The sequence below is a fragment of the Sesamum indicum genome, linkage group LG16 (genome assembly GCF_000512975.1).
Source record: "Sesamum indicum cultivar Zhongzhi No. 13 linkage group LG16, S_indicum_v1.0, whole genome shotgun sequence".
In the NCBI taxonomy this organism is placed as follows: domain Eukaryota; kingdom Viridiplantae; phylum Streptophyta; class Magnoliopsida; order Lamiales; family Pedaliaceae; genus Sesamum; species Sesamum indicum.
In genome coordinates this window covers 1589858-1601376 of record NC_026160.1, presented here as the reverse complement: position 1 = coordinate 1601376, position 11519 = coordinate 1589858, and the positions used below count along the sequence as shown (strand labels likewise).

General features: G+C 30.1%; 1 protein-coding gene across 1 annotated transcript; it reads right to left on the bottom strand.

Annotated features, from left to right (window-relative positions):
* LOC105178535 (protein DOWNY MILDEW RESISTANCE 6-like) lies at positions 2176-11079 on the bottom strand. Its single transcript, XM_011102026.1, has 4 exons — positions 10688-11079; positions 8199-8446; positions 3657-3978; positions 2176-2610 (listed from the first exon to the last, which is right to left on the bottom strand). The coding sequence occupies exons 1-4, from the start codon at positions 11054-11056 to the stop codon at positions 2362-2364; spliced, it is 1188 nt and encodes a 395-aa protein (XP_011100328.1). The 5' UTR covers positions 11057-11079; the 3' UTR covers positions 2176-2361.

The window sequence follows — 11519 nt, the reverse complement described above, 5'->3', positions numbered from 1 at the left end:
ACTTTTGAAAGGCAGTTTTAGTCCATATGCACTAATAGGGGTAAAATTGTCCAAAAATCTGCCAGAAGACTAAAGTTAAGCAATTTCGTAAGTTATTGGATCTAAATAAAAATAAAAATAATTATCGGACTAAAATTAAAATTAGACATACTTAGTGGACTAAAATAATAACTTTTCCCTTATTATTTCGATTATACATTCTTGTTATAACTTATTTTTGTTAATTGTTTTCTTCAGATGAGATAAATGATGCTGAGCTAATTCTAGAGGCTGATCTTCATCAATTTGATTGTCAAAGTAGAAGTAATTATTATAGTGATAATGAGAATGAAGATGATTGGGGTTGAGTTATTTTGGATTTTATAAAATTGTAGTAGATTTGAGTACTTTTATTTAATTGTTTGTAGTTTAATTAGAATTTATGTTGAACACTTGAGTTTATGCACTTATTATGTTGAATTGAATGTTATTTATTTTAAGTTTCGTTTAATTTCTCTCATCTTTTTGCTTAATTAATTGATATACAATGTATTGCTATATTATTTATGTATATATATATATATAATAGGCTCCGAATTAACCGATTTTCTGAATCCAGTCTGATCGATTGGACCAGTAACTCAATAACTTGACTTGTTTGATCTCCCGTCCGGTTTCGAAAACATTGATGGGCAGAATGTAAATTTGGCCACAATGAAGGCTGGTATACGGCAGTGAGAATTTTTACTAGGTTGTCAAAATTTTTTGTAAACGCGGCACTGTCATAGAAAAGTGCGAATATTCAACCCAATGATGGAGGTTTTTCACACATTATAACAATATGAAGAGTTTATTATACAAAACACTTTGACGTCTTATAAGTTTTGATATCTTATTTTTAAATTAAAATTCAATAATTTTAAGCTCTTAAAATATTTTATAAGATGTAGGAGCATATAAGATGTTTCAAATTAATTTAGCAGAATACTCTCTAAGTTTGTATAAACATAATATATTATTGAATAAGAAAATAGATAGTGCAAATTAGATTCATATGAATAAGATCAAGAAATCACACCAAAAATAAAAAATTAAAAATTGCAAATGGAGGCAAAAATTAGCATTTTATGCAATAATATTTCATATTTAGAAGATAATGGAGAGCGTAAAAAATATTTTGACAAAATTAGCATAGTTATAAGACCTTAAGATACAAATATTGATACTACAGATGTCTAATTAAATTAAAATATGATTGATAATAATTAATAAATAATGAATTTAATATCATTTTCCATAAGTATTTTAAAAACTAAAATTACATCAGGATATGATAGTAAAAATAATATAATAAAAATAATTTAAAATTAAAGCATAGCAAATTGCAAAAAAGAAACTACAAATAAAATATGATCAATTTTTATAAATCGGAATTTCTTATAAAAAAAATAAAAAATAAGCGACTTTGACTAATTAATTTGATTTTAATTTTTCTTACATAAAATGTTTTACTTTCGTACTAATTTATTCCTATATAAGATTATCAAACATAATAACTAGTAAATATAAAATGAAAAAAAATTCAGTTTTCATGTATCAAGTAAATTTAGAAGTAGATTACAAATACTAGAATTAAATGGTTTTGATCAGGCTCGAAATTGCAGATCGCACTCCGGGCTCGTTATCCACCTTCCGCTCCCGATCACCGATATTCTGAGAATCAGAGAAAACGTTATCTAGCCGGGGAAAGTCCCGGCGAAAATACTCCGACGTTCAAGTCAGTGTCAATAATAATGAAAAAGATATCACCATCAGAAAAATAGAATCTACTCTCTCTTAATGCCAAGAACTATCAAGATTGCCCAAATTACCTTCTCCTCTGAGATTTTCTTCCTCTTATACTGAACACACCAACAGGCTGACGTGTCTCTCCACGATCTTCATATCTGCTCCCACGATTATACATAATGCGCTCAAAGTCCGGTATTAGGGGCATTAACTATGCCATTAAGTATCTAATAACTTAGGAAGTTAATACTCAGTCAAATCCCTCCTATGTTATAGGTTATTCTTGCCCCTCCTCTGGAGGGTACATCTGTCTTTTTCCGACTTCCCCTCATCAGGTTTTAAAAACAAATTGAAAATATAATCATAAATATGTTTCAACGATAAAAATATAATAATACCATGAACTCATTTTTTTTATCTAATAAATGATATATTCATCTCCAAACATATATTTCTCTACGTGCAACGCACGTGATACGTTCTAGTATAAGAAAATGCAACATCCACACCGACCCAAACAATTAAAAGTCGTACTCATGAAGGTCTTATGGCCTTCTTTTTGTACATAATAATTACATAATTACGGTGTTGGACTCACTCGTTTTTCCTTACAGCCAGCAATGCACTTTTCCCTCGTATGGTGCTGCTCTGTTGTAGCTTTATATAGTCCTTATACACAATGGGCTGGAAGTGCGCTCCTTGTGTTTGATCAAGCAGTGGTGTCGCGGGCGCAATCGTACTTGATAAAGCAGGTCCATGTCCCACAGCTATTGAGATTCTTGTCTTTTGGGCATTCACTGTTGCTCGATGCTCCGCGCTTTTGTACTTCCCATTGCTTAATATCTATAGTGGTTCACACCAAATTGTGCAGTATTAGAGTCACTATTCATTTTTGTGTACACGTTTCTATCTATATTATATATAAAAATGTGAATCTTCTGAGTGTTTGTTCGTCGTTATGAAACGACATTCATATTCTTACTTATTAAAGTATAATTTCATAGTTTTAGAAGGGGTGAATAGTAATTTATCCCCCCGTGATATTGGAAATGAGCACATTACTCCCCTATGAAAAAAATATAGCAGCTTACCCCCCTGTACTTTTTAAAATGAAGCAATTTACTTCTTTATATAGGGAGATAAATTATTTTATTTTAAAAAGCGCAGGGATGTAAATTGTTGTATTTTAAAAAATACAGGAAGGTAAATCACTATTTGTTTTTTCATAAGATAGTAATTTGCTTATTTATAATATCACAAGGGGGTTGCTTGCATTTTTTCCGTTGTAGAAGGGATCTAAGTATAATTACTCCTAAGGAAAAAAAAAAATTTCCATCCTGTAACTTTGATTCGAATTTCTTTTGGTCCTTTAACTTTGACAATATTAGATTTACTTCTTTATCTATCAATTTTGTGTAGATTCTGTCGTTGAGCCTAATTCGGGACTCTTTTGCCCTTTTGATGATAAAACTTAATTGTCCATCCTAATGCTTTTAAAAGACCAAACATGCTTTTGAAACAAAATTAAGTTTCCATAAATTCATACCTTCTATGTGAGCATTAGTTATGAGATGCAAAATGAATGGAGATGGACTAAATTTCCTCTTTAAAAAGCTGTGCAGGGGTAAAATTGTTCGAAATTGGGTCAGCGGGCCAAAATTACACATTTATGAAAGTTACAGGGCTGAAACTAAAACGTGTAAACTTAAATGACTAAAATTAATAGCAGACAAATTTGAAAGATTAAATGAATAATTTTCCCCTACTCCTAAAAAGTACTATTCAATGTAATGGTTTGTGTGGATTCATTCAAAGGAAAAATGAGAGAGAAAGAGAGAGAGAGAGAGAGAGAGAGAGAGAGAGAGAGAGAGGGGCATGCACACACTAACCTCCAAACAATCTCCAAGGTTTACAATAAAAGTGCCAGGAACATGTTGAAGAGCAATCCAGGTGCCATTGTGGTTGACTTGCAAGCCTTCAACACCATTTTCCATCAAAATTGTGAGTGCACCATGGTCAGAGTGAGCAGCCAATCCCAATGTCTTGTCTGGCTCAGGGCATGGTGGGTAGTAATTAGCTGCAAGAATCTGAAAACCCTCGCCCACAAACTTCTCTACGTACCCATCATCAAGTCCTAAACCTTCTGATATTGCACTTGCTAACTTCATTGCCAATTTCCAGACCTGCTCCAAATACTCCCTAGCCACATTTCTTTACAACAGAAACATGTCAGCAGGAGTATCAAAATTTCGTTTCTGTTTGATGGTAATCAAGCAGCCTTCTCATCGTATGTTCTCAATTCCAACACTCAACATCGTATTTTCATGATAAAGATGTTCAAAGGTGTAGCTCAAAATGGCTTTCTAAATGAGAGTAAAGTAATAGCTAAGTTCAGACAATAGATATATAGAACTCTTTTTGTTAGTACTATAATTGACAAGAATACCAAACCAAAAATATAAGGGTTAATTGCACTCAAACCCCCTCGAAAATGCAAAATTATATTTTCTCTAAAAAAATTTGAAATTGCATCAACACCCTCTACAAAATTCATTATTTACACCTGATCCCCTTTTTTATGGGATTTGGACAAAGAATGTTGAAATTAAAAAAAGAAAGGTATCATATATTTTAAGTTTTACCCACCATTTAACATTTTAATGTAATTATTTTGTACTTGTGAAGGAAAAAATTGTAATGATGTTAACCGCACTCTATATATATATTGTATTTATCCCTTTATAAGTAAAAAAATACATAGAAATGTTAAATGGGCGGCAAAATTAAATATATATATAATTTTTCCTTCCTTACATCAACATTTTAATCCAAACTTGACATAATTATAATTATTTTTCATTGTTTTTGAATTTTTTGGAAAAAAGAAAAAAATCAGTAATACTAAATTGACGATTTCAAACATCCATTCAGAAAATACATAATTCTATTAAACATTAAAAATTATTGATAATTTTTTAAATAACAAAAAATATTTATAATTATCTCAAATTTTAAAACAACTCATCCTACTCTACCCACGACGTGTTTGTATTTTGGTTTATTAGCCATTTTGCCACGTGTTGCGCTCGGAGTAATATGACTTATAACATTCAAATAGAAAGGAAAAAAAAAAAACCATATAAAAATCCTTGTTTCTAAAGATTACGGTGAATTATATTTTGGCATTCCAATTATTCTTATTTTTATATTTTGGTATCTAATTTTTTGTATGTGTCAATTTACTATCTCAACTATGTGTAATTTGTACTTTGTTATATATGAGAATTTTTCTTTTAATTTTTTTATAGAAAAAATATCACATGCTGTGCATATGTGAAAAATTTTCCATCATATAACCCTTAAATATTATATGTGCAGTGCCTGTGATTGTATTTGACAAAAAAATTGATCGAAAAACAGTTATAAATGACAAAGTGTAAAATTTCGTAAAATTGAAATAGCAAGTTGACACACACCAAAAATTTATATATCAAAATATAAAAATGATCATAGTTCAAATAATAAAATATCATTAATTCTGAACATTATAATTAATGTAAATTTTTATGCGAGCCCAAGCCTAGCTCAGGCCTAACTCAAGCTACAGACCTAGCGAGGGCCCAAATACAGGGTTTGGCAAAGCCTGTTTAACCCAAGACCTCTCTCCAAGAACTTTGGAACGCACTGAAGGCGCGTGTCGTATCAGGATTGGCCAATCGGATTTCAAATGGCGATTGGTGCGTTTTATTGAACTAGAAATTATTGTCAGAATTTTTACGAACATATAAAAAAAACTTTGATATAAAATAAAATAAATAATGACGGTGTAAGAAAATGTGGAAAAAAAAGAAGTTCGTGATAAAAAAGAAATATTGAATAGTGGGTTGAGAGAAAAAGAAATAATAATTATGAAGTTATTAAAAAGTATTTAAGGTTAAAATTCTTATAAATTTTTATTTAAAAAATATAAATTAAATTATAAACTTAAATATTTATAAATTGATACGATGTATATTTTTATAATAATATAGATAATGTACAATATTTGTAGGGACTCACTTTTCACTTTATTTCTTACTGTAAAGTTGATTTTGGAAAAATTAAATATATTCTTTTCATTTCTCATTAAATATATTATGCTATATCAAAGGACCCTAATCTATACTACGACGGTGTTCGGCTACATTTTTTTAAAATATCTTATAAGTTTCTATATTTTATAAAATATTTTAAAAGTATATAAAATATTGGATTTTACTTTAAAATGTATTTGGATAAATTAAGATTTTCAACCTTATAAAATGGCTAAGATAACATGATACCATTTTGACGTATTTTGTTTTTTTAATATTTTTAAAATACTTTTATAAATAGTACAAATTAATCTAATTAAATAAAATTTAATACATAATCGTTTTACAATAATAAAAAAAATAAAGATTATTATCTAAACATTGAATAAAAATAATATATATATGTTATTTATATTAGTCGAATATTAATATAAATATATAATTGATATTTTCTTTGTTAATGATGTGATTATTTATAGTCGTATAATTTATAATATCTTGAATTTTTATTTTTCAGTAAATATAATATCAATATTAATCTTATTTTTAATTAACTATAATAATTTATTTAAAAAAATAGGTATTTTTTAATATTAAAAAAGATAAATAGCAAAAAAAGTTCTTTACATCTTAGAAAGAGAGAGATAGAGTGTGTGTGTGTGAGAGAGAGAGAGAGAGAGAGAGAGAGAGAGAGGAGAGTGTGTACATGTGGAAATGTGTGTGTGCGTATATGAGAAATGTGTGTGTGAGTATATGAACGCGGATAATTTTATAACGTATAAGATGTTATAAAAAAATTAAGAAAACTAATTATTTTTTTTAAAGAGCTTATAAAATTCAATATTTTATTTTGAGATTTTATAATTTTTTTTAAAAAATAGCGAAATAATTATTTAAAACATATAAGCTCCTAAATATCTTATAAAATATTTTGAAGAGCTTATAAGCTTAGCCAAACATCCTCTAGTGGGTGCATTTTCCAGCCATTGGAAAAATTTTTTAGTTATTTTTGTCCTTAATGTTTGCAATAATTAAAATTACAGGATAAAATTGTTAAAGTAGATTTAAAGGACCAAAATTGCCAGAATAGATTTGTAAAGGATTAAAATTGCCATCACCCCGTACTTATAGGACTAAAATAATAATTTTTCATAATTCAATTTCCAAAAAGTGTCATTCGAGTGAAATTAAAATGAAAAAATTGGTCCTGTAAGTTTGGTATTTTTCCTGAAAGATAGATAAAAAAGATTGGTATTTCAAGTATCTATCCAAAAAAACATAAAAAACTAAGAGATAAGATTAAAATAACCCCTCTCTGTTGTGATAATAATGATTTTCCAACCATTATAGGAGAATCAAGCAAGCAAAGAAAGAGAAAAAAGAAGAGCAGTGATTCATACTCCATGAGTTCCATGATCCTCTTTATGAAGAAGATCATGGTGGTCCAAATCGAAGGTTAGATCATACAATTAACAAGTGTTTCATCTTAAGGATCTAGACAGTCAGAAGAGAGATCTACTGGAAGAGCCCGTACAAGAAGAAACTTCAAATGGCCCCATACCAGAGCTAATGAAAGTTTAAAAAATTTTAATTATTGGACATACAGAGCAAATGACACATATCAACAGATTATCTTGAAAAAACATGTAAATTATGAATATTTGAAGCGATGGTTGACATCCTATATGTAGTTTACTATGGTGATTTGCCACCAATCTACCGATTTGAGGATCTTTACTAAGATGAAATCATCTAAGAGGAAGAAATAAAGAGTGATTTGAATGGTTTTTCAACCGCATCAGAATAATTACTGCAAAGGTGATAGGCTTCAAACCTCTAAAATTGTCAGGATTCTTTTCAATGATGATAGCGTTAAATAAAACTATAGAAAGAATCATGGGTTAAGTCTCACTCCATATGATAGATCTAGAATTGGAGCAACCAGTAGAGTCTTCAACCAAAATGAACTAAACCAAAGGAAGAATCACATAATCTACAAAGTAAGTTCATGTGAGTTTCTTATTCTTATCGAATTTACTGGTAATGTGATTGATATGCAGCTTATTCCTATAGAAGAAATTCTTAAAAAATGAAATAAGTTTAGAGAATTTGCAGTTGTTACTATGAAATAGATCCACATAGAAAATATTAAAGTAGTAACAAGAACAACTTTTAAGCAATGAATTGATTTAAAAATACATTTCTCGAAAATGATTAGAAATACACTTGTCGATAATGGTTAAGAATTGATTAAAAAATACATTTATCAATAATTAATTTACATTGAGTTTTAGGAAGATAAGCTCAAATATTGTGATCAAAATATATATAAATGAGGAGGATGTGAAGATGTGTGACCTGTATGTAGGTGGGTTGACAGGCCAGAGGTCCAAGTTATCTTCGAAAGGATAACCATAGTGCCTGAAGTAGTCCCTCCAGTGAAGCGCATGACTCTTTGATGTGTTCAAACTTGTCCCATATCTCATGGGGCTCATCACATCATCCGAAGCATATTTCATTTTCTCTGCTAAATTCAGATCAAAGAACTCTTCTGCAACTTTTACCATTTCTTCCATCAGCGACTTCTCAACCCCATGATTCACAATCTATCAATTCAAAACAAGCAATACCAATTAATTTTCGGGCAAATTGCACTGCCCTCCTGTGTTACTTGAAAATAGCAAAAACATCCTCTTTTAAAAAAAAATCATAATTTACCTCCTTGAGTTTTTTAAAAATAAGGAGAGTACTCCCCATACGAGTGGTGTAAAGCACACACGATTTCTTTTTCTTTTTTTTTTTTCCCTTTTTTTGTCTTCTGGGGATCTAATCTAACACAAATGGTGGTTCATATAAAATTTGACTAATTTATGGTTGATATTTTATCTTCGCAAATCTATATAAATTATAAAAAAAATTATAAGATTTATTTTCATAAATATATATAATACTTTTAGAGACATAATATATATATGAATAGAAACCCCCAAACTGCTGCCCTTTCCCCGCCATTGCTGGCTGGCCCCCTTCTCCTTTATCGTCACACCCTCCCCCTAACCCAATCATCGGAGCCCTTTTTTCCTTCCCCCGCTCCACCCTCTGTATGAAGCAGATCAGCTTGAGTGGTTTAGTGGAAGCACACCAGTCCAATTGACTTTCTAGACACCTATTCTAACAACCTCTCCCCACGTCGCTCCCCCCTTGCACTGTATTTTGTGCCACCACCGCTTGCTCGGTTGCCCCTTTTCCCCTCCCTCCTGTGCCGTCGGACCCTTCCACTTCCCCTCCCCCTCCCCCACTAACGAAACCCCCCACCCACCTTTTCTCTTCCCCACCTGAGCCGCCTTTCTTCCCTTTCCCTCGTCCAAATGGTTGGTCCCTTGACAACCGCTCTCAAATCAGTAGCCTCAATTAATTTTTTTCTTATTTTTTATTAGTACTGTATGTATTATTCTGTGTATATTTGTACAATTAATATTTTATTATAAAAATGATCATTTTGTATTTTTAAAATTTATATAATTTGTATAAATCTTAGACATTGATCTGACTCAAATAGATATGAGTTACTGATTTTGTACATTGATATGAACTGTTTGTCTAAATCAGAAACGATATAAACCATTGATTTGTTTTATTAAATCTCAACGGTGCACACATATACATATATATATATATATATATAAATGAAGCAAGATTTAATAGTTCATAATTATAGGCATAAAAAATTATTTTTCTTGGTAAAAATTAAGAAATATCATAGAGAGGGCATGTGTTGCCCACCCCATGGCCTAAGATCTAATGGTTCATAGATACGCTTTGCCATTCCCGAATAACACATGATGACATATTGAATTTTGTCTATTAATTTTGGCTACAAGAAACTCGGGCTGATATCATTTCACTCCCTGGCGAAATCATAAATGGGCAAAATATTTGGGTTAATTATTTTTTTATTATAAAAAATAAAAAAAATTATATTAATATATATATTTTTTAAATATTATAACCATTAAAAATCACGACTCGATTAAAAAAATATTTTTTTTAAAAAATTTAACTAAGTTTGCGACAGTGTTGGAACCCTTTGATTGAAAGCCGAGGCCAAATTCAAAATTTAGAAAAAAATGCAAGTAATTCTAATAATACTATAAATGTATAAATTATTATCTTATAAAAAATTAGCAATTTACTTCATTTATTTTTTAAAATACAACAATTCATGAAGCAATTTATTTTATATTTAAAATAAATTATTTTTTAAATATAAAATAAATTACTTTATCATATTTAAAATAGTAATTTATTTCTTTATATTTTTTAAAATAAAATAATTTATATTTTAAATATAAAATAAATTACTTTATTTATAATTATATTTTAAATGGGGTCAAAATGAAAATTATACAGGTCAAAAACCCAACATGAGCAGCATTCTAAGCGAATGTGGCTGAGGGATAAATTTGGCCCTTTTCTTTTTCTTTCATGGAGTTTTTGCCCATTAAAATTTTCACCGGCGAGGATTGTATTATATCCCATGAAAATTCAGTGGTTATAACTTGTGATATCACAAAATGAGCAAATTATCTCCTTATGAAAAAATAAATAGTAATTTACCTTCCTGTATTTTTTAAAATACAACAATTTTTATCCCTCTATGATTTTTAAAATGAAGCAATTTACCTACCTGTATAAGGAGGTAAATTGCATCATTTTAGAAAGTACAGAGGGGTAAATTGTTATACATTTTTCATAGGGGGTAATGTGCTCATTTTCAATATCATAAGGGGTAAATTGCTATTCACCCGTTAAAAATGCATAATGAAGCATATATAATGAGAACAAACCCTAAAGAATCCCCAGAGAGCGCAAGCATCACTGATGGCCTTGACAGTGGAAATTCTTGTGTCGGGAGGTCCGCAAAGTCCACTCAAGTCAATTACAGGGATGTCTGTACGGGTGGCGGACAATGGACTCGTATCTAATGGCAGTACAAACTCAGATGGCAGTTTGTTGATCTCCGGTGCAGTGTCGAGGAGATGCTTAATGCCTTTCTTGTAGTCATTCACACTGCCATTTTGGGTTTCCTTTTTCTGAGAGAAAGCCATTGATGAGGGTTTCTTCAATGGGAAGGTGAATGAGGATCTGTCGATGAGGAACTTTGGTGTATTATTGACATTGTTTGCTGGAGGAGAGTTGCATGTAGCTGTCAGCATTTTTGGACGAGGTTCTCTATTTCCCAACCCACGTTTTATATTCTATTGCATTGCTAGATTCTAGCCACGTGGAGAAACTTGCATCTCAGAAACGATGATAAGGTATCATGGTAACAAACACCGGAAAGAAATATCCTGTTGCCTTGGATTTTATTAGCGAAAGATTAATGTTGTAATAAATAATTATTATTAATTATAATTAAATAAAATCGATATAAAAATTTAATTTATTTATTATAAAAATTATTTTTATGTATAGATATAAAACATAATAAATATATTAACCATACTATAAGAAATAGGATCAGACAATCATCACAATCATGGTACATTTTATAATTGAGTCCTATGGCCCAGCTCTTAAATCAGTCACGTGAAGATATGAGAGTTTTATACAAAGGACAGCAGCTTCTTTGTGGATCTGAAATTCTAGCTAGCTTCTTATCTGAAATTCTAGCACTGC

Bases quoted from the DNA above. Each gene is read 5' to 3' on its own strand.
- LOC105178535 (XM_011102026.1), bottom strand. From the start codon at position 11,056: ATGCTGACAGCTACATGCAACTCTCCTCCAGCAAACAATGTCAATAAT. The intron at 8,447-10,687 runs GTTTGTTCTCAT...TTGAATTGATAG, and splicing joins CTCTCTGGGGATTCTTTAGG to ATTGTGAATCATGGGGTTGA. The intron at 3,979-8,198 runs GTCACACATCTT...TCTGTTGTAAAG, and splicing joins GTCAACCCACCTACATACAG to AAATGTGGCTAGGGAGTATT.